The sequence below is a fragment of the Urocitellus parryii genome, chromosome 4, assembly GCF_045843805.1.
Source record: "Urocitellus parryii isolate mUroPar1 chromosome 4, mUroPar1.hap1, whole genome shotgun sequence".
Classification (NCBI taxonomy): domain Eukaryota; kingdom Metazoa; phylum Chordata; class Mammalia; order Rodentia; family Sciuridae; genus Urocitellus; species Urocitellus parryii.
The window spans coordinates 180,008,453-180,033,436 of NC_135534.1; the positions used below are offsets into that span (position 1 = coordinate 180,008,453).

The window sequence follows — 24,984 nt, forward strand, 5'->3', positions numbered from 1 at the left end:
TATTAACTAAGACATATTATGGAGCATTTTAAAATTTAGGTGTAATCTGGGGGCAAGAAACAACTGCTAGTAGACAACAGACAGGAAAAAGATTATATCAAAATGTAAACTCTGGTTCCCTCATGTTGATGGGATGGAGACAAATCATCATTTCCTTTGTAATTTCTTTATATTTGAAATTCCTTTAATGAATATGTTATTTTATGATAAAAATAAAAAGTTATTTTCTTTTTTCTAACTTTGTTTTAACGTAATTTCAGACTTACAGAAAAGGTGCAAAAATGGAGCCCAGAATTTTCATGTACTCACATTCCCCATATGTCCACATCTCACCGCATGTGTCGTGTCCTTCTTGCAGTGTATGTGAATGTGTAGACACCCTTTCCTGAGCTGTGTGGAGTAAACCGTACATGAGATGCTTTTTTGCCCCCAGATCTTAAGTGCATGTTTTCTGCAAACAAGGACCTCTTACATAACTATAGTTCAGTTATCAAAATCTGGCAATCAATATAAATACTATTCTCAATACCAGAAACATTATTTGAATTTCACTAGTTGTTCTACTAATGTCATCTATTCTAAAGAAAATCCAGGATCAAGCAATGCATTCAGTTATTACATTATTTTAGACTTCATTATCTATAACAGTTCCTCAGTGTTTTATGTGTGCACATACTCACTTCATGACATTCACATTTTCTAAGATTACAGGCCAGTTTCTGTCATTTTTAATTTGTCTAGTGTTTCCTCATAATTAGATTCAGGTTATGCACTTTTGTTAAGAATACACAAGAGTCATGTTGTGTTTTTCACAGTGCATCATAACAGGAAGCATCTGATGTCGATTTGTCCCAGTAATGGCGGTGTTAATTTTGAACACTTGGATAAAGTGGCATCTGCTAGGCTGCTTGCTCCACTATAACATCACTGTTTTTTCCTTTGTAATTAATAAGGATCTTGTGGAGAGCTAATTTGGAACTATGTAAATATTCTGATACTCCTCAAAATCTTACCCACTGCTGTTATCGTTCTTTGACCACTCCCACTTGAGTCTATTATTATGATGGTTGACACATGGCTGAAGTTATTTTGAAATTCACTATGTGGGCCCCGGGGGTGTAGCTCAGTGGTAAAGCATTTGCCAAGCATATACAAGGCTCTGAGTTCAATCCATAGTACCATAAAAATAAATTACATAAAATCACTTCTTATTCCAGATACAAATTGAATGAATAGTTTGAGGAAAAACTATAAAAATCACCCCTCATGTTAAACTATAAAACTATAAATCTAGAAAGGAATGGAAAAGATTGGTAAGCTCAGGATATAGGAATTGTACAAAATTTTTTCTCTTACTTTATTTTTTCAATAATTGTCCCAAATTTTCAATCAGTAGGCATAAAATATAATTTAGAAATTTCAAATGGCTCTCTAAAATGTAGGCTTATTTCCAGTTGGTACACAGGGACTTGAAGGAGATACTAAAATATGATTTAAGAATTGTGATATGTTTACACTTAGAATAACTGTTAGATTAGAGCTAAGAGATCACTGTAGCAAAACAGGGTGTGTACCCTGGGATAAAATACAAATTGACATATCTAAAATAGTCTGTTCTGCAATTCTTTTTTCCCATTCCAGCTGCTAAACTGTAGAATTATTCTTTTTTTTTTATACCTGGAATGAACCCAGGGGCACTTAACCACTGAGCTACTCAGCTACTCCCCAACCCTTTTTATTTTTTTATTTTGAGACAGTGTCTCACTAAGTTGCTGAGGGCCTTGCCAAGTTGCTGAGGCTGGCTTTAAACTTGGGATCCTCCTGCCCCAGCCTCCCTAGTCACTGGGATTACAGGTGTACACCATTGTGATACAATTTTTAAAAGATGATTAGATTTAAGATTAGAGAATACAGATTTGAATTCAGACATCACCACTGTGAGGACTTATGCTACCATTTTGAAAATAGTAATAGTCACTAGATCATATTACTAATTATGCTCAACCTTTAATTAAATCCTTTTTTAATTTCTTTTTTTAGTCATAGATGGACACAATATCTTTACTTATTTTTATGTGGTGCTGAGGATGGAACCCAGTGCCTCATGCTAGCGCTTTATCACTGAGCTACAGCCCCAACCACTAATTTAAACCTTTAATGCATAATCTGAATGTGGTTCATTGAGTGTTTCTGAGTTTAACTGGGCACAGTGGTGCACACCTGTGATCACAGCTACTCAGGAAGCTGAATCAGGAGGATTGCAAATTGAGGCTTCCTAATCAACATACCAAGACCCTGTCTCAAAATAAAAAATAAAGAGCTGGGGGGTGTAGCTCAGTGGTAGAACGATTGCTAGAAGCACAAGGCGCTTGGTTCAACTTCCAGTACCACCAAAAAAAATTTCTGAGTTTAATTGAATTTATTTATATATTTATCTGTGCACTTGGTTTTTACACTAAGAAATCCCAATCCATTGTGTGGAACTGAAGTCAAGGAAGCAACATATGGATTCAATCAGTTATTTGAAACAGTTCCCCCAAAAGTATATATATCTTAGCAGAGTAGGTGAACTGATTTTTTTTTAAACTACTTTCATGGCGAGAAGAGATCAATAATGGTATCTGAGAACGAAACCAATATTTATTAAATACTTTCTATGAAACGGTTACTAATTTTTTTTAAAACCAATGAGAAATCTGAGGCTTCAAAAAGTAACTTATCCACAGGTAATGCAGCCCAAAAGTTCCCAGATCTGACTGGTTCCAAAACTCATTCTCAATTATACCATATTGCCTCCCCATGGTGTGGCATTTCAGAATCTCCTGAAGTTTGCTCTTCAATGTTAGGAAAATTAACTATTTGTATTAGGGAAAAAAGAAATAGACCCCAAAACTTTGAGCCTGTGATTATTAGAAATTGTAATTGTTGAGGCAATTTGAATAAAAACATTTAGTTCTGAAGTAGTGATACAGAGTGGGTCTTCTGCCTCTAAGAATTATAGTCGAAGAGCAGGAAGTTGGGTGACTTTATATCATAATCCAACCTCTTCCTTTTTCTCATGGGAGGTAACTGAGGCTCGGAGATATTCATCAATAAACTTTGGACATAAGGATGATCTGGCTGAGCCTGTCTCATGACCCTGCCTTTCTTAAATCCTTCAGTACTGCTTCAAATGCCGAAAAAGAAGTTTAAACTCTTGAACCCAGCCCCTTTCATCATCAGGTTCTTGCTTCTTACCCTTTATTGGCCTCAGCCTCCTCTCTTCCCTGTTCCACTCTACTTTGGGCATACTGATTTTTTTAAAGCTTTTATTCTGGTCATCTCTTCCTCATCCCCAGCCCACCTCCCACACAACGCCCTTGCACAGTTAGCTTTCTTCCTAGTTAATCTGGCTTAATTGTGTCTACCCTTTAAGATGCAGTTCAGGCACTGATTTCTCCAGGAAAGCTTTGCACCATTCAAGGCTAGCTTTGGTGCCCCATTTCAGAGTTCATACAGTTTGTTCTTACCTCTGGAATTACTGTATTACAATAATGAATAACATTTATGTTTTCACTATCTACTATGACCAAAGTGAGGGATAATGTGGGAATTATTGCACCAAGAAATAAGTGGATACAGGGGCTGGGGATGTGGCTCAAGCGGTAGCGCGCTCGCCTGGCATGCGTGCGGCCCTGGTTCGATCCTCAGCACCACATACCTCCTCAGCACCACATACCTCCTCAGCACCACATACCAACAAAGATGTTGTGTCCGCCGAGAACTAAAAAATAAATATTAAAAATTCTCTCTCTCTCTCTCTCTCCTCTCTCACTCTCTCTTTAAAAAAAAAAATAAGTGGATACAAAAAAGCTTACTGATGTTGACTTTAGGACATGTGTTTAGAAAGAGCTCACTGGAGACCAATTGATTGGAAAGAATAGGAGTAAGGCTTGAAGTTGTCTTTGTGCAGCACTTTACATAAAATTCAGAAAATATTTATTGTCAATATCAAAGAAATGGTAGTGGGTGATGAAAACAGAAGGGTATTAAATTATTGGTGATCCCAAGTCAAGATCCTGAACGACTGCCATCTGCTTCATGAAGTAAGTCTTGATCTAATCCCTTCCCCTTCCCTCAAGGGACTGAAAGTACAACTTGTATTCTGTCTGTTTTTATGATCTGTTTTGTACCCTTTTTATGCATTTACTCTTCCTTGTTTACACTATATTGCATTGTCTATGAACACACATCTGTATTTTAGTTATTTTTAAAGCTTCCACAACTTTCTAATGCAGAATTATTACATAGAAAATAACTATTGAATATTGAATGAATTGTTGAATTAGTGTTTCTCAATCCTGATTGCATTTTTAAGTCATCTGCAGAGAATTTAAGAGGTATTAACTCCAAAATGTAAGAAGTTCTGATTTCATTGATCTGGAATGGGAACAGTCTTGTTTTTAAACTCCTCAGGCTTGAGAATGCCTATATTACATTCTTTGTTTAAATAGCGGTCCTCAAAATGTAGACTCCTAGACCAGCAGCACCAGCATCTTCCAAAACATTTGTTAGGAATGTAAATTCTTGGGCCTAATACGAAATCAGAGAATGAGAAAAGCTGGCGGAGGGCCTCAGCAATCTGTGTTTTCAAGTCCTCCACTGGAGTCTGCACATTAGAGTTTGAGAACTGTAAATTGAAGACAAAAGGATTATATCCCTCAAATAAAATATCAACTATGACAGACAAAATATCCTTTATAATCATCCCCAAAGTTGCACCAATTCAAAGCACCACTCAAATAAATAAGGGTATCTCACAAGCACAATAGAATTTGTCCTTGTGAAAATAAGTATTAGAACACTTTCTAACTGGTTTCAGTATTTATTTTTGTTTTCTATATATGAAATGTTGTCTGCTGAGGGGACTAATTTTTATAATCATCTAAATAAAATAGGTTATGTTAGTCAGGAAAAGCACATGAAAAATCTGGCATTGCGTAAGAAAGTCTCTGAGTAAAGAATATCTTTCCATAGTTTCCTATCATAGGAAAAAATAACTTTTTTTTGACAGTAACATTTTCTCTTTCTCTTGTGTTTTTGACCATGTGCCACTTGATAGCTCTGTCTATTCCTATGGAAACCAAGTTAGTAGATGGAGCCAAGACTTGGTGAAGGCATTGGGGAGAAATATTAGAAGAGTTCAGCCACAGAGCAACTAGAGATGTTGCCTTTCCTTCAGTCAAATCCTCTGTAAGAGCCAGAATCTTTTTCAAGCCAGAGAGATGTTCTTGGCTGATGGATTGTCTAGCTGCTCTGCCAGATGGATGAGCATCTTAAACTTGGAAAATAACAAATAAAGCTCCTATTCTGTCTTTGAAGCACCATTCTTAGCCTTTGCTTAGAGAATTCTCAAATAACTTTTTTTTAAATGTTTTCAAAGAGCTGCTTAAGATGTCAGGTTAGTGATATAGTTACCATCATAAGTAATTAGAAATTTTAGCTATATAATAAAGTATTTAGACTTGATAATCAGAAATTTAAGGAAGGAGGGAGAATGTCTGTCACTGAGGAAAGCCATGCAGATTTAATTTCATTTCTATAGCTCAGTGAATTCATATCTTTCAGTAACTTGATTTTTATAGCTGTTTGCTTTTCTATAAAAATTCACTTTAAAGTTTATGAAATCAGAGTAGAACCAGACACCTAAATCAATTGAGACAGGAAAATTGTCTAAAGACAGAAGCATTTGTAGTCTGTATTTCATATGGTAGTGGTATCTCATGGTCTAGGTTAAAAAAAAATCCTAGATTGCGTTGTATAGATCCATTAATATGGATATTTAAATTATGCTTGTATTTCAAATAGATGTAGAGGTTCCTATTTACAGTTATGAGCTTTGATTTCAAAAATAACATTTTAAAAAAAAATTAAGCATTGTTTTGGAGAAAACAATTGAGGCAACTATTAATGTGAATGACTCATAAGTCTAAGTTTGAATCTAGCTATCTTCGTCAATCTTCAGATCTATATCCTTTTTTTCTAGACACTTCTATATAGATTCACCTCAAATGCTTCAAACTCTGCATGTAAAAAAAAAAGATAAATAAACACCTGGGTATACGGTACATACCTGTAATCTCAACTACTCAAGAGGCTGAAGCAGGAGATCTCAAGTTTAAGGACAGCCTGGGCAACTTGTGAAACCATGTCTGAAAAAAATAAAGAGATCTGAGGAATGTAGTTCAGTGGTAAATCACCCCAGGGTTCAATTCCCATTAAACCCCCCTCCCCTCCAAACAAAACAAAACAAAAATCAAATAAAACGGATCTCAAAAATCTTGGTCCCTGGCCGGGTGTGGTGACACAGGCCTGTAATCCCAGTGGCTTGGGAGGCTGAGGCAGGAGAATTGTGAGTTCAAAATCAGCCTGAGCAACTTTGCAAGGCCCTAAGCAACTCAGTGAGACCCTGTCTCTAAATAAAATACAAAAAAGGGCTAAGGATGTGGCTCAGTGGTTGAGTGCCCCTGAGTTCAATCCCCAGTATCAAAAGAAAAAAAAAGTCTTCATCACTAACCCTAATTTTCCTTCTATCTTTCCAGTTATATTGGCACCACTCTTCATTCTGTGCCCATTCAGGAGTCCTCTTATATATTTCACTGATCTGTCACCTTATTTCCTATGTTTCTATTCCAGGTTGCTGACATAACTCCCTGATGTTCTCCTTGCATAAAGATTTGTTACCATCAAATCTATGCTTCATACAGCAAATCTATGCTAAAATATTTTCTGAACTTTAGGAAACTACCATTTTTATAGTAAGCAGTAAATAAGCCTTGAGGAAGACATGACCTTGTTTCTATAGTTGCTTGTTGCACACACAACCCTGATAAGTTACCTAGATAAAGGGTGGCCAACACTTGCATCTTTCACATATTTAATGAGAACACACAGGAATTCATAAGGACCATGGTGAACTGCTTATCCCAACAACCCATCCTTAAGTCTTACATTTTCTTGACATGAGAATGCCATTCCATCATTTATTCTGATTAATCTGACCAAGGAGGACTGGGACCAAATCACTTTAATTAGTCTCATACAGCATTTAATTGACAGAACTCCCCATAGTCAGATGAAAAAAAATTAACAATATGGACTTCAACTACGTGCTCCAGCATCCTGGACTAAGTCAAATGTGAATAAATACCAGAGAAGAACAGTAGGTCTTACTTCAGACAGCCAGAACATATCTAAGGCCAGTCTATTATCTATTATGACCCACGCAAGGGAATTTACTAGATCTTTGGCATTTACAGGAGAAACCAGATAAGCTAAAAAGCAACCTCCAAACCCAATGGAGAAACAAAATATAACGTACTCTCCCCTACATATAAACATATGACCTCAAAATATACAAGTCAGTTTTACCCAAAATTTGTTGCTAAATTTAAGGCAACTATAAGTATAGATGATTTTGATTCTAGCTATCTCCTCCAATTTTCTGATCCATATCCTCATTTTTTATAGATACCTCTACATAGAATTACCTCAAATATTTCAAACTCCACATGTAAAAAAGATAAGTAAGTGGCACGGTATGGGCACATACCTATAATTCCAGCTACAGTATCCCAAGGAGTTACAGCTTCCATTGGCATACATGGCATTACTCAAGGCTTCTCGTGCATCAGAAGATTGCATATGGATTTGTATTCATCAGATTAAAATAAGCTATGTCAGTCCCTGTGTTTCTACATGTATAAGTGGGTCTATGTTGGTGGGTATTGTAAGGAACTACTGTTGATAGCAGGAGACATAGCAGAAGTGAAACTACTGATGTCTATGAATTTTTCTTTCATTGGATGTAGACAAGGGAGGCAAACACAGCAGCAGGTCAGATTGCTAGCCACAGCTGCTATTTGGCTCAGGTGACAAACCATCTTTGCTTTGCCATTATACAGTATTGGATTCAGAGGATAAAGAGAATACTAATTGTTGTCCCCCTCTTTGTATCTCACAAGGTCTAAGGTGTTCCCTTCCCTGGGGTGGAAGATGTTGCTTTCCCTTTTTAGTCACAAAATTATAGTGAAAGCAATAAATAATGTGTCTCATCTTAATAGACATAACTTCACCTTTTCTCCAATTTTCTCTACTGTACCTGCACCTTTCATTTAGAAGGATAAGTGCATATGGAATGAATTTATAGAAATCCATTATATCCCTTACTTTATAGCCCTTATAGGAGAATTCAGACAGCAGGTTACTCAATCAAATGGTCATTGTGGATGTTTATGACCTAGGACCATATTACTTGAACAAATAAGCCTAGGGAGGTGAACCAGAAAGTTTCATCTCTAAGCCCCCTTTTGGTTGGGCTGACACCTAAAGGATCCACCAGCTAGACCAGTCTAAGATTGCTTTCAGGGAAAAAGAAGAAGCATCAAAAGCCAGACTCACTGGCACACACCTATAATACCAGTGGCTCAGGAGGCTGAGACAGGAGGATTGCAAGTTCAAAGCCAGCCTCAGCAAAAAGCGAGGCACTGTGCAACTCAATGAGACCCTGTCTCTAAATAAAATACAAAAATAGGGCTGTGGCTCAGTGGTTGAGTGCCCCTGAGTTCAATCCCTAGTACCAAAAATAAAAGTAAAAAAATTTTAAAAAGAAAGTTAAAAAAAAGAAAGAAAGAGAGAAGCATCATTACCAGAAATGGACAGAGCAGAATCCCAGATTTTCTAAATAGATGTATATAATCCCCCACCACTTTTGTCCTACTTATCTCCCAGGAGGGTGCAAGGAACCCATTCTAGGGGTGACTACTTTCAATAACCAAACTGTCTGATTCAGGTATGAGGACCAGAAAGAGATAGCAAGGTAGAGCTAGAAATATTTTTGAGTTTATTTTCATGTAGGTCATTCCTTCTCTTAACAATCCCAAATCCCTCAGGATGATAGGAAGCATGGAATGACCATCAAATACCATAATTGTTGGTCCACTGTTATGTGATCTTTGTGATAAAAGGCACATCATGGTCAGACCACCAATAGTCTCTAAGCCCCAAAACATGAAATGGTTTAGTTTCAAGGGCCTCAGTGCTATGGCTGGAGTGGGCTGGAACAATGTGTCTGTGGTGGTGAGACACAAAGTAGGTCCAAGAGAGTATGGTCAAAGGTCCTTGCCAGGAACAAACAGAAGCATTGTAATATGGCCTCCTTCACCACAAGAGAAAGAGAACAACTTGGCAAAAGACATAGTCTAGTATGTAGTGATATCTTCTGCACCAAAAAAAAAAAAAACCCCAAAAAACAAAAAAAAACTTTTTATTTTGTGTCCAGTCTACAATGATGGATTCATTGATGTTATCTTGTACAATGATGGATTTAGGTAGCAAGCAGCCCATGACCTGGGTAATGGAGAATTATTCTGCAACTTGATTCTGGTGGGTCTTATCAGAGAACAGGCCCTTATTGTTTGCTTCTACATGAGTGACTCTGACTCTCTGATGAGCAGCCACAAACTGTTTCCACAGTTCGTAGCCCCAAAGGGGAATGTCTTTAATCTACCATCTATAGTCTTCTAATTATCAGAACTGATGACTGCAGCATTAGCAACTACCCAAGGGTTAGTAAAGATATGACTAGTCCTTAGGAGTATTGCCTAAAGTAAGGGTAATGACTTTCACTCCAGCCCATGGAGCTAACTGGCCCTTATCCCCATCAATATTTGAAAGTTATCATTGAGATTGGGTAATTACTGCCTCCCAATGGACATCATCAGGTTCTTAACTTAACCATCCTATCAGTAAACCAGGCTGAGGCATTCAGGTCACCAGTAAGCCAACAGCTTTGCTTCAGAGACTGGCCACCTCTATGCCAAGTGTTTAGTCCTCAGTGCCAAACAAGTCAGGCTATAGCAGGGATCAGTTACACAGCACAGTAGGCTCTGTGCTATCAAGGCTTTGAACTCACTTTCACTTTTGACTAGTTGCACTAAACCAAATGAACTTCCAGTGTTCTCACTCCACCTAAAGTTCTATTTCAAATGGCAAGATCCTTGTTGCTCTCACTATTTCTACTTTGAAGATTCCTTGACTTAGCAACCACAACCACATTGCCTTTTAGCTTGTTGCCCTAACATCATGCTAACATCCCTTCTTCTGCCTTCCCCAAGGAAGGTGAGCAAAGATCAAAGCCCTATTTAGGCAGCTTACTTTAATCCTGCCACTTACCATTCAGACTCACTCACAGATAGGGTAGTGGAGTCTCTCACACCACCAACCTTGTCCACCCTTGGGCATGATCTCAAGGAGTCTTCCCATCCCTGAACCTGAGGATGGGACTACAACGCTCTCTCCTTATTCTTCAAGAATACTATCCACATTTCATCCTTTTTTACTGTCTTGTCAGTTGTGGGATTTAATTTTACCTTACAAGGTAACAAGTTAGCTGTACAAGACACAAAACTTTATTACCAGTGGCATAGCAAGTACCATGAGTATGTTGCATGTTGGCATCCATTTCCCTTGTCCCCAAGTACAATGGGGGCAATACAGAGGACTTGGACATAGCACATAATGGGTTTGCATGATATCTGAAGAATGCTGAATTTAGGGAATCTCCAGCTTTTAGTGAGTACTAAGCAAGCCTGCTTTTTGTGGGTGATATTACTTCATTCCTCAAGATCACTCTTGCAAACTCAACTCTGAGAAACAGCCCCAGTATAGAGTCAAGACATGCCCAGTAAGTACATACAGAAATACTCAAAGCTCATGACACATTTCTTCTTCCAACACTGTGTGGTACTTCCAAAACTGATTTGTGTCTGTAACTATTACAGAAAAGTTTTACTAATAATTGTGACCTATATACTTCCTAGGAACAGTAATCTTTTTAAAAAATAATATGGCAAATGTTTTGAAAGTTTATAAATATATAATTATATAGATATCATTAGAATTAATGACAAATCATGTTTCTATTATTTCCATTTCAATTTTAAATAATGTATTTTGTGCATATAATATGGTTATTGTTTAGAATAAAATATGACAGAATGCCTTCTTTACATTTGTATGTGCTATTATCAATATAGTTATAATATTTCCAGGACAAAATTATATACAGACCTATAAATGAACTAAAATATAGTGCACATTTGTATGTAAGTGAAAAATAGTTTACCCCCTAAGTACAATGAGGGTAAATATAAGAACTGGGAATATAGAACAAGAATGCAAAGAAATTAATGGAAAAACAGTATTGTTTTTGGTAAAACATCTGGCCCCTTTGGTATTTCAGTGAGAAAAGGGCTGCTAGAGACCATGTCAGCCAAGGTTTAAGCATTGGAATTTGTTAAAGTAATTGTTTCATCTGAAGATGAGACAAATAGCAAAGGCTCTTAGTAGCAAGATATAAAAAATATGGTAGTCATTTGGGAAGGAAATGTAGAGGTTCCGAATGTTTTGAAGATCAGCTGTCAACTGTTTAGAAGTTAGTGATAAAAGAACTTACCAGAAATAGCCTTATTGAAGAATATGATTTCATATATATATCTGGCCCAGAAGATAATACCTTCAACTGAATAATGAAAAAGCAGTTGTATTTTTGCTAAAGCAAAGAAGATATTTATAAGTTTTGGATATTCTTTTCCTCAATGTGAGTCTATAGCCTTAGAGGAATCTATAGAGAAGTGGCGGGAACAGGACAAAAGCCAAGTTGCAGGACTGGGAAGCTATCTACTGGATGAATGACAATAATTACAGTATCCCTGGTATCACTGCAGATAGGGCTTGCAAAAGTCTTTCTAAGACCAGATTCTTATAATAGACAGGGAGCCAAGTATAAACAAATAGAAGGGTAAAGAAAGAAAAAGGAAAGAATAACAAACAAATTTAAAATCCACTTAAAGCAAAGATTCTAAAATATATGAAGAAATCTAATACTAAAAAAGCTACTAATTTCATCGTTCAGATTATGAACTTATTTCTAATGGAAGAGCTGAAGAAAAGCTAAAAGATGGGTTGATTAGATTAGATTAGTTGCACAAAGAGAGATGACATTTGCAAGACCAAGAGTTAGTATCCAGAAGGTATAAAGAATTCCAGTAAGAAAAAGATAAATAGCCAAGTTCCAAAATCAGTAAATAGTACAAAAAGGTTATTCACAGCAGAAGAAAGAAATAGCCATCCAAACGTTCCCCCTCAATTAGGAAATGCAAATTAAATTTATAATACAGCACAACTGTATTCCAATTAGACTGGCAAAAGTTAACAAGTCTGACAAAACAAGGTGTGACAAGGATATGGACAAACAGGGTTTCTCATATGTTAGTAATGAGAATGCAAATTGGAGTAGATATTTTAGAGAGCACAACACTTTCAGAAATTCACCAGGATATATATACAAGAAAATTCATTATAGTACTGTTTGTAATGGCGAAAAATGAGAACTATGCTAAATATACTGCTTTGATTAAAAGATGAACAGTGATTTATTCAGAACCATATTTATAAAGATAGAGAACATATAAAACAACTCCAGGTAGTTTTGGAGATTTTATGCATATGTAAAAAACATGTATACACATTCATTCATATACATATTCATACATATATATACATATACATGCATGTAGACATATATATGAAATACAAAATTCATTGGGATGATAAATGCCCTATTCAGGATCATAGACTGTGAAGAAGGAGAGAATATAATTGGGGACACAAAGAGAGCATTAACCATAACTGTTAAATTTTACTTCTTAAAAATGAAAAGGCAAAATTCCAAAATTGTTTGCTCAAAATCTCCTATCATTGTCATTAAGATTAAATAGTTGTATGTTTTTTTTTTCTTGAAAAGGAGTCTATCCTAAGAGAACTAGATATTTATATAAAGTTCAAACTGGCATTTGGGGCTGATTTGTTTCTCGGATTTACTTCAAGTGCTATTCTCCAGGTCAGAGAACTTTTTCATTATCTTTCACCCTTTCAGAGATTATGCCCCTTTTCATACATTTGGATACAATCCAAGTGTCAAAATCATTCATATGATAGATAAAAGAAGTTCTTGGTGTTAATAATTACAGAAAGATGAAGATGAGAATTATGATTACCTGATGAAATACACACACACAATTTTATTTACTGTTTCATAGGTGTTTGGTGATATTTTCACATTTTAGAGGCATACTGTACCTGATTGTATCACAGTAATGTCCTTACAGCGACTAAGTCAAGACCTTTCTGTAATGTCAGATTTTTTTATTTCTGTCTATTTGCCATATTTTCTTAAGAATATGTACTCTTTTGAGCTGGGCAAAGTGGCACATGCCTGTGATCCCAGCTACTAAGAAGATAAAATAGGAGGATCACAAGTTTAAGGCCAGCCTGGGCAACTTAATGAGATCCTATCTCAAAATAAATTTTTTAGAAAAGATTTAGGGATATAGCTTAGTATGTGGGGCCCTGGATTCAATTCCTAGTACCAACCACACATACTAACAATAACAAAAAATAGATGCACACACATACAGACACATGCATGTACACACGAGTACATACAAACACATTCTCTCTCTTTTGATCTATTATCTTCTTCACTCTTATACTATTTCTTATCAAATCAAAAATTATAAAAGCAGATCCAAAAAGCAAGCAGTTCTCACCTGAGAATCAGTTTCTGTGTGGCCCCAAGAGGTGGGACCAGATGATTAACTTCCAAATCCTCCCCAAAGTAAGATTATTCCTAAAAACTGAAAAAGTATTCATTTCAAACAATACTGAGGAAATATTGAGACATCTTGCTTGTTTATGTATTGAGAGGGCTTTATGAGAAGCAAAATAGCCTATAACATGGGTCCCCAGAGTCAAACAATCTTCTAAGGTCTACAAATTAACTTGCTACCTCAAGCTATTGTCTTCCTTTCCTGCTGACACTAGGAATATCCTTCTGGCTTTGGGAAGTTTTGTTGTTTTGTTTTGTTTGGCTTTTGCTTTTGATTCTTTTTGGTGTTAGGAATCAAACCCAACCCAATGTGGAGGTTGTCAGAAACCTGCTGGATATAGTCATCTTGGAAGACCGTGGCTTCATGTGTACTAGGCAAGATGCTCTACCATTGAGCTAAGCCCCAGTCTTTCTCCTGATTTTGGCTTTCAAATTTCCCTGCCCTTTCTGCCCCAGATATTGAATTTGCATATGATAAGTTTTAATGAATACTTGTCAGAGTAAAGAGGTCGACCTTGAGCCAAGTGAATTTCACTGTTTCTAGGGGCAGCTATCATAGGTGATACCTGATAGGTGTCTCTGTCCTTGGTCCTGTATTATCAGTATCTGTAGGTAGGGAAGATACATCTTTCTCAATGTAAGGTGAAAAAAATAAAAAGAAAAACCAGTATTTTTATCATTCCAACTATTATACCTATTCCTTACCTTGTTTCTCTCCTTAATCACAACTAAACTGTGAATACAATTAAATCTATCTACTGCCCTCTATCATGGGCCATTCTTGGTTCCACTAGGCCATCTATATTCTGTGGCCTCCTTCACACTAGAAAACTATTCATAGTCATACTAACAGACATTTGCTGAGCATTTGTTTTGTACACTGAGTACTTTTCAGATATTATCTATCTCATTTCACATGCATCATAACTTCGGTACCATAATTATCCCTGTTCTACAGATGAAGAATCAGAGATAGATACAGAAGGATACCTTATATCATAAACATTTTCCATAATTCTTCAGTGAGGAGCAAAGATGAGACTATGTCAAAGAGCTTTCTATTAAGTAAAGTGGATGCAAACATCATACTATTTTCTGCTTCATAACAAGACTCAATTAATGCTTGTTGAATGAATGAATGAGTAAATATTGCTGGTATGTGCCATGTTTGTGAAGGTAGAATCCCCAACATAATGTAAAATGTGAATATGCCAAGTACTGTGTCTCTACTCAGTAGTCACCCCACCCTGACATACATATGCCAGTTTCCTTCCTCTCCTTCCATTTCCTCTAATTTCACAATCAAAATGATTGTCTGATTGCATATCTTTAAAAGGTCATGATAAATTATTCTGTAATGTTTGAAATGTTATGCTCAGAAAGGTCAAATCTTATTTTTTGGTATGAAGTGTCATATAGATTTGTTTTTCCTCGGCACTTTTTCTTTTTTTCAAAGATGTGAAGAAATTTAGAGCAGGGTGCCCTCTTGAGGAAATTCTAGCACTTTCCTTCTCAAGAACTGACAGAATAAAATGAGAAGTCCATTAATCATTACACTATTAACAAAGTTCAAATAAATGAAATATTAAAAAGTAACAATAACCAGATACCAGTTATTTGAGAATTAAGGTTCTTAACTCTATGATCTAATACAGCACTATAAATAAGAATTTTTAAATGAAAACAAAAACTTCTGAAAGATATTTCATGTCTTCATTCTCTCCTACTAGTCTTTCATGTAATTTACTTATATTTATTAAGCACCTGTTTTGTGCCAAGAACTATGCTGAGCACAGAGGTCAATGAAATAGCTTCTGCCTTTGTCAAACTTATAGTTTGTGAGGGAGTTTGTGAAAGGAAGCGAATATATATGTAACTACAAACTGAACAAAATACTATGAAGGAAATGGAAAGGTAGTAGGATAAAGAATAAGAAAATAAGTTCTACTTAGGGTTGTCAAGGAAAGTCTCTCTGAGATGAAATCATTAAGCTGAGTCAGTTTGTTCTTCCGTCCATTCCAGCTGTGCTCCTCTAACATAGTCTTGTGCACTTCCTTCTAACCTGGGTCTTATCTCTCCTTGTCTCTGTCCCAACCCATGGGTTAACCCCTGTGGGCAAGTAAGCCAGTCTCCTTCATCCTTCTGCACTTCTATTACCCTAGGTAGTCCCCTTTACCTTAGAGCCTCACATCCTTCACCCTGGGTTGCCTGTTTGATTAAGAGGTATCTTGCATCATTATACTCAAAGACCCCACCTCCATAAAGGCTAAGGTCCAAGAAGATAAAACAGATAACCCTGCCTTCCACTATGCTTTGTGTAGGGAGAGACAAATAAGCATGAAGTAGGCTGAAAACTTGATCAATTGTAGTACTTTTTGGTCATGTTGACCTTGAAACATATAGAAGCCTCCCAGTCAGAACTGGAAGAAAGGAATTAGATCTCAGGAAAGAACTGTATAGAACTATTTTTAGAGAGTTTTATTTTGTCTCAAAGCTCCCACGTTATACAAGTTTACTGTATAATGGTTGTCCTGGATCCCCAATATTATATTGTTCTAGCCCTTGTACCTAAGTTTCTTTCTCTTAGATGGGTTTATTCTACAAGATTAGAAGATTTAATTGATACAGAAAGTATTACCTCTAAGTGGATGGCCTACAATGACTTCAGGGTTGGAATTTAGGTGCCCATTTGAATCTGGGATATGAACTTTGAATAGGCTGCTTTACTTGTTGAAAAAAATAAAACAATTGCTATCTTAGTTTAGTAGTATCATAAGTATTTTTCCTTTTATTAAGTTCTCTGAATATTTTGCTCTAGGACAAAATAGGATTAAAATACTCAAAACATTTAAAAATTTAAAAAATGGTTCCAAAGTAAATTTCTTCATATTGTTTCTTTTTGTTTTATTTAGGGAAATTATCGTTTCATGAAACTCTTACTTACACGCAGAGCAAACTGGATGCAAAAGGATTTAGAAGAAATGACGCCTTTGCACTTGACCACCCGGCACAAGAGCCCTAAGTGTTTGGCACTTCTGCTGAAGTTTATGGCACCAGGGGAAGTAGATACACAGGATAAAAACAAGGTAATAGACTGGCAAAGTCTAAGACAAATGAGAAGAGAAAGCAAATGTTTCCTTTTATGAAATGAAACTTCAAGAAATAAAGCCTAAATTATCACCCATACCTACAGTAGAAGAACTCCATATCTCCATCCATTCCAGGAAAATATTTCACTTAAGTTCTGTTATTTTAGCCTTTTCGCTACCATGTAGGTACTATCATCTCCTTTTTATGGATGGAGACACTCAAGCTCAGAAAGATTAAAATTTTGCACAAGACCCAAGTGATAGAACTAGAATTCAAATCCAAGCCTGTTTAACTCCAAAACCCAATATTGACAGAGTGCCATGATAATTGATGTAGTGGTTAGGCTCATGGTACCTAGAGCAATGTCCCAAGGCATAGTGGTCTAATGGCCTGGGCTTTGGCATCAGATTCCTTGGGTTTCAATCCAGAAGCCACCACTTACTTGTTCTGTGTCCTTAGGGAATGCTTAATTCCTATATGTCTCAATTTTCTCATATGTGAAAAGGGGTATTCAGATTGTTGAAAATAAGGGATGGGGCTGTAGCTCAGTGGGAGAGTAGTACTTGCCTAACATGTATAAGGCACTGAGTTTGATCCTTAACACCATGCAAAAATGAAACAAAATAAAGGCATTCTGTCCATCTACAACTAAAAAAAAAGAAAAAGATGGTTGACCTCAAAGTGGATCAAGCATCTAGGAATTAAACCAGAGACCTGCTTCTCAGCAAAAGAAACAATCAGTGAGATGAACAGAGAGCCTACAGAATGAGAGCAAATCTTTACCACAAGCACATTAGATAGAGCACTAATCTCTAGGATATATAAAGCACTCAAAAACCTTAACACCAATAAACCAAATAACCCAATCAATAAATGGGCAAAGGAAGTGAACAGACACTTCTCAGAAGATAATATACAGTCAATCAACAAATATGTGAAAAAAATGTTCAACATCTCTAGCAATTAGAGAAATACAAATCAAAACTACTCTAAGATTTCATCTCACTCCAGTCAGAATGACAGCTACCAAGAATACAAACAACAATAAGTGTTGGTGAGGATGTGGGGTAAAAGGCACACTCATACATTGCTAGTGAGACTATAAATTGGTGCAGCCAATCTGGAAAGCAGTATGGAGATTCCTTGAAATGGTACCACCATTTGACCCAGCTATCCCACTCCTTGGTTTATACCCAAAGGACTTAAAAACAGTATACTACAGAGACATAGCCACATCAATGTTTATAGCAACACAATTCACAATAGTTAAATTGTGGAACCAACCCAGACACCCTTCAGTAGATGAATGGATAGGGAAACACTTGTATATAGACACAATGGAATATTACTCAGCAACAAAAGAGAATAAAATCATGGCATTTGCAGGTAAATGGATAGAGTAGGAGAATATAGTGCTAAGTGAAGCCAATCCCCAAAAACCAAAGGCCGAATGTTTTCTTTGATATGAGGATGCTGATTCATAATGGCAATTGGGGGGAGCATGAGAGGAATGGAGGAACTTTAGATAGGGCAAAGGGAAGGGAGGGGAAAGGAAGGGGCATGGGGGTAGGAAAGACAGTGGAATGAGTTAGACATCATTACCCTAAGCACATGTATGAAGACAGGAATGGTGTGAAAATACTCTGTATATAACCAGAGACTTGAAAAATTGGGCTCTGTATGTGTATTATACAATGAATTACATTATGTCATCATATATAACAAATTAGAACAAATAAATAATTTAATTAAAAAATTATTAAATAAATGAGATAATACATACAAACTGTTCAATGCTTAGTGCATAGTATACTCTCAATTAACGCTCACTGTTACATAACTATTAATTTTAAGTTCTAATATCTGATCTAGCATTTATTGCTATGTTCTCTGTTACTAAATTCTTAAATATTGTACATAATGGTCATCTTTTTGATTGATGTTCTGAACGTTCTTTACCCGAGGTAAAAATGTAGTCATTAGTTAAACAAGAACAATAATCTTCTTTCTTTCCATCAGGTACTTAGTCATAGAGTCTTGTTAACTCCAGTGCTCCCATGTAATTAAAACTCTTATAGCCAGGCACAGTAGGATGACAAGCCTGTAATCCCAGCTGCTTGGGAGGCTGAGTAGATGATCATAAATTCAAGGCCAGCCTCAGCAACTTAGTGAGACCCTGACTCAAAATAATTCTTTTTAAAAGAAAGGCCTGGGGCTGGGGATGTGGCTCAAGCGGTAGCACGCTCGCCTGGCATGCGTGCGGCCCGGGTTCGATCCTCAGCACCACATACCAACAAAGATGTTGTGTCTGCCGAGAACTAAAAAAAATAAATATTAAAATAAAAAAAAAGAAAGGCCTGGAGATATAGCTCAGTGGTAGAGCTCCCCTGGATTCAGTCCCCAGTACCACACACACAAACACACACACACACACACACACACACACACACACAACTTCTTAAGATTAACTCCACTAGTTTCATATTTAATAATCTTTTTGCTCTCATAGTGTTTATATAGTTTTCAAGTTTTGTTTAGTAGTCACCAGAGTTCTGAGGTCAACTTTTACTTTATAGTAAATATACATTAATATTGTTCCTAACTCATGGTATCTACAGTGGTAATATTTCACTAGAAAAAAACAGTTTGATTCATCCACAAAGAACCATTAATCACTTAAACCTCCCATGTCTTTAAGCTTTATAATATCTTCCTCAATGTATTCTAGGCACTTCCTGCTGTCTTCTAGTATCTCTATGTTCTGTTTTTGGACAGAAAAGGGAGTTTATGTAGTCAGACAGATGAAACAGAGCTGCACATTACAGCAAGTCACAGAGACGACAACAAGACCAGAGCCTAAAGAGTGATTCTTCAAAGACCATCTGTAGTAAAGGATCAGGTGTTTTGTGTTTTTTTTTTAAATTTTTAATGTCACAGATCAATTATTTTATAACATGCATTAAAAATGAACAACAAAAATCTAATTAAGAAGGACAAAGAACTTGAATAGACATTTCTCCAAAGAAGATACACAAATGGCTGAAATGATGCACGATCATTAAGAAAATGCAAATCAAAACCAGTGAGCTAACACTTTACAACTATTAGTGTGACTATTATCACAAAAACAGAAAATAACCAGTGTGGGAAGGATGTGGAGGAATTTGAATGCTAATGCCTTACTGGAAGAAGTGTAAAATGCTGCAGCTACTATACAAAACAGCATGGCAATTCCTCAGAAATTAAACATAAAATTACCATATGATCTGGCAGTTCCAGTTTTGGATAAATACTCAAAGAATTAAAATTAGGAACTCAAACAGACATTTGGGCATTCTTGTTCAATAGCAGCATTATTCACAATAACCAAAAGACGAAAACATTTGGGACTTACCCAAATGTCCATTGATGGATAACTGGATGATTAAAATGTAGTAGCTATCTGTATATACAATAGAATATTATTCAACCCTAGAAAGGAATGAAATTATGAAATATGCTGCAACACGAATAAACTGTGAAGAAACATACTAAGTGAAATAAGTCAAACACGAATGGATAAATACTGTTTGATTCTACTTACGAAGTACCTAGGATAACCAAATTTATTCAGACAGAAAGTAGACTGATAGTTGCCAGGAGCTGGGGGAAGTTAAGACTGGATAGTTATTGTTAAATGGGTACAGAGTTTCAGTTTGGGAAGATAAAAAATTTCTGGAAGTGTAGAGTATTGATGGTTGCACAGTGATCTGAATGTACTTAATGCCACTTAAAAACAGTTAAAATGGTGAATTTTCTATTATGTATATTTTAACATAGTAATCAAAGAATTACTAAAATACAAAAAACAAACATTTAGAAAAATAAGTTCAAACTTTTTACTATTAGGCTGAACAGACATATTTCAATAATTATAATCAGAATAAACCTGACATAGGAAAACAAAGGATGATTAATAATTGCTATTATAGTTGTGATTTTACTGTGTTCCACAGTTGTTATTAAACAAAACTAACAAATTAAATCGACTTTATATTAAATGCCTGTAGGTACACTTTGAATATATGTGTCAGATTTTAATGTGACAGATGAGCTTGGTTCATGCTCATTAAATTATCTAATTCTTGATTGGACTGATGATTATGCTGTCAGGGATAATGTACATATAAACAGTTCCTATGTTTTTCCTTAGTAATTCTCCTAATAGCAAAAACAGTCTTATGTCTGTTCAGAGGTATGTGGATGAGTATTTAGAAATGATTTTCAAGCAGTTTCAACAAGTTGAGGATGATCATTTTATTTGAAATAAAGCAAGTGTTGCTATACTTTCAAAATGTATCTTTTCTTTAGTAACTAGGTCTAACAGTTATCCTATAAAATTATAAATTTAAATTTATCTTTTGATATAAAGAATGGATTCTAGATCTATGAACTTTCTATGGATATATCTTCTTCTTAAAAAATATTTTTTAGTTGTAGTTGGACACAATACCTTTATTTTATTTATTTTTATATGGTGCTGAGGATCGAACCCAGCACCTGGCACATGCTAGGTGAGCACTCTACCTCTGAGGCACAACCCCAGCCCCTGTCTTCTTTTTCGATAGATATTAAAATTAAAATCAGTCTATCAAATTCTAAGGTACTTGGTGACAACCAAATATACAATGTATCAAGCTTAGTATTTACTTCATTGATAATTATTCATAATTATTGGGCAGTTTTTATCTTTCTTAGCATTAGTTGTATTTGATAAACTAAATGACTGTTACCATTAAGAGGTTGGACTCTATAATCAAACCACCTGATTATAGAGTCCATACTACCTTTATGTTCCTGAGTAAACTACTCATCTTCTTTGTACTTTTTTCGTATCAATCACATGCAAATTAAAGAGTACTTAGCTCCCAGAGATGTCATGATGACTGTGTGGGGTAAAATTATAGAACTCTTACACCCATGCCTATTACACAATAATAGCTTGGGGCTATTCCTTCCTAATATATAGTTCTTTTGAGATCCTCCCGCTCTTTCAGCAAACAGCTCTGCATTGGAGTGCCTACTACAACAACCCTGAACATGTGAAGCTGCTTATCAAGCATGATTCCAACATTGGGATTCCTGATGTTGAAGGCAAGATCCCTCTCCACTGGGCAGCCAATCATAAAGATCCAAGTGCTGTTCATACTGTGAGATGCATTCTGGTGAGTAGAAAAATGCTACTGGACCCGAATGGCCATTTTTTGAAAAAAAAAAATCTCCTATGAAATATCTAATGTGTACAAAAGCATATATATGTTTATACGTAGTATACAAAAAAATCATGAAGCAAAAGAACACAACAAACATGTGGACTTATCCCCCAAGACATAGAGCATTTCAGTACCATTGTTTAAGAGCAGAGTTTTCCTGAGTTCCAATTTCCAAATACATTCAGTCCTCTGATGCTGTTCTCACTCCTGACCCCCATCAACTACTTTCCTGAATTTATATTTATCATTCCCTTATTTTGCTTTATATTTTAAATTAAATAATAAGTAGATATAAGCAAGTATCAGGGAAATGCATGTGTACTATAAAGAATAAGGAAACAACAGATTCATGTACTCATCACTGAATTTTTAAAAAGGTACACTACCATTACCATTGAAGTCTTCTGGGTAGAATATCTTCCAGTACCATTCTATTCTCTGCTTCCTTCTACTGATTTTCATTAGTTTTAAATTTTATATACATGAAATCACATTGTCGATATTCTTTGTAGTGTGATTTTACTTGTTCAACCTCATGCTGGAGATTTTATATATGCTACTATGTGTAGCTATAATGTATTAATTTTAACTTCTATGTAGTATTCCATTTTATGAATAAACTGTATATTATTTTATTGTCGACAGACATTTAAACTATATTTTTGCTGTTTACAATCACTGTTACTTTGAGTATTTTTAAAAATAATCTGTGGAATATATTTGTTTTTTTTCAGTTGTATAGGAATGCAATTGATTTTTTGCTCATTAATTATATATCTAACCTATTTTTATTAATTTTGAATACTTCTCAGTAGATTGTATGAGGTTTTCTAATCACTGTGTCCTAACTTCCAACTTTACATAGTGTCGTCGCTATTTGTTTTTAACACATAAATTAGACTTTTAAAAGTGTTATTTTGTATATACAATGATTATTTATTTTTACTTGCATCCTACCTAATTTTTTCTTTACTCTTAAGTCTTCCTTCTGGAATTATTACCTTCCTTCCTAATATATAGTTTTTAAAACTTCCATTAGTATAGATATATAAGTGGTAAACACTGTTTTTTGTTTGTTTGCTTGGGGGAGTGGTTAATTGATTCTTTTTTTTTTTTAGTTGTTGATAGACCTTATTTTATTTATGTATTTATATATGGTGATGAGAATCTAACCCAGTGCCTCACATATGCCAGACAAGTGGGCTACCACTGAGCCCCAGCCCCAGCCCTAATTGATTCTTTTTAGATATATATAACATTAGGATGTGTTTTGACATAATCACAAAAGCATGGAATATAATTTGCTCTAATTCAGTCCCCAGTGCTTCCCTCTCCCCTGCCTCCGCTCTCCTCCTCTCCTTTCCCTCAAATCTACTCATCTTTCTGTAATTTATTTATAGTTTCTTTTAAATTAGTGTCTTATGGAATATTTGATGTTGAGATTCACTGTGGTATATTCATCTATATACATAGATAAGTTCAGTCAGATTCATTCCACTGTTCTTTCCCATCCTGCCTCCTCCCCTTCAGTCCCCTTAGTCTGCTCTACTGACCTTTCCCCTATTTTGGTGGAATTCCCTTTTCCCTTTTTCCCCCTTTTTAGCTCCCCCTCGACCACCTCTTACTTATTTGGGGTTAGCTTCCATATATCAGAGAAAACATTTGACCTTTGACTTTTGGGGGCTAGCTTGAACTTTCTTTTTTTAACTGTTGAGAGTGTCTGCCTTGGACTGGGGGTAGAGCTCAGAGGTAGAGCATTTGCCTAGCATGTGCAAGGTCCTGAGTTCAATCCCCAGTACCACCAACCAACCAAACAAACAAACAAGTCTGCCTTTCAACCTTGCTCTTGAAAAAAAACAGTTTTCTTGTGTACACAATCCCAGGTAGTCAATTTTCTTAGCTCTTTCAGGGTATTATTTTGCTCCTTTCTGCCTTTTATTATCACTCTTCAGAAGTCTATTATTGGTCTAATTATCATTCTTTTTTAGATGACCTATCTTTTTCACTCTAGCTGTTTTAGTTCTCTCTGTTTTGACATTCTCTAGTCTTACTACAGTGTGTTTAGGGGTGGCCATTTTAAAAAATCCTGTTTGGTGTACATTCTGATTATTGTAGCTCAGTTCTGAAACATATAGCTATTATCTCTTTAAATCTTGATTCTCCTTTATTAACTCTATTCTTGCCTTTGGGGTCTCCAATTATCTATATTTTAGAACTTTTCACCTTATTCTCCATGTTTCCTCACTTAATCTTCTATTCCCGACTCCTGGAGTCTCTGCTGCATTCTGGGTAATGGCAACTGATTTATCTTGTCATTTACTAGTCTTGCCTGACCTATTGAGTGTTTAATTCTAGTGATTGTATTTTTTTTTCACTTTTAAAATTCTACTTGGTTTGTTTTCAAATCTGTCTTATCATTATATTAGTTTTTCCTTTCTTGCTCACTTCCCATTTCATTTTTTATCTTTTTACATATTTCATATATTCATTTATTTACTTATTAATTTATTTTGGTGCAAGGCCTTACACGTGCTAACCAAGTGCTCTACCACCAAATTACATCCCTAGCCTTTATTTTATATTCTTTATGTGTTAATTCCAATATCTGAAGTCCTTGGGGGCAATTCTCACTTATTTCCTCTCAGATTTGGCCTTATTTTTCCCTTGTGTAAACACACTTTACTCATTAGGAGTCTCCAGGGCCTAAATCATACAATTTTTTTTGGAAAATAGGCTGACTGGATAGGAAGCTTTAAACCTGGGGATGGCCCTTCAAAGAGTTCTCAGATTGAGGCAAGAGGGCTAACCTGAGAAGGAACATGACCTTGGGTGAGGTAACTCTGTGGCTGAAGAAATTCCATAAAGCTGACAGTTAAGGATTACTAGCTGGTAGAGCTCCCAGCAGCTAGGGAAGTAAGGCCTCTAGTCTTGAAG

The 24,984-nt window shown here is 35.8% G+C and overlaps 1 protein-coding gene across 1 annotated transcript in view; it reads left to right on the forward strand.

Moving 5' to 3' along the window:
• Positions 1-24,984, forward strand: part of Invs (inversin) — a 134,784-nt gene that overhangs the window by 57,407 nt on the left and 52,393 nt on the right. Inside the window, exons 4-5 of the mRNA XM_026415065.2 lie at positions 16,621-16,794; positions 21,835-22,002. Coding sequence (XP_026270850.2) covers positions 16,621-16,794; positions 21,835-22,002 — 342 coding nt within the window. The remainder of the gene's footprint in view (positions 1-16,620; positions 16,795-21,834; positions 22,003-24,984) is intronic.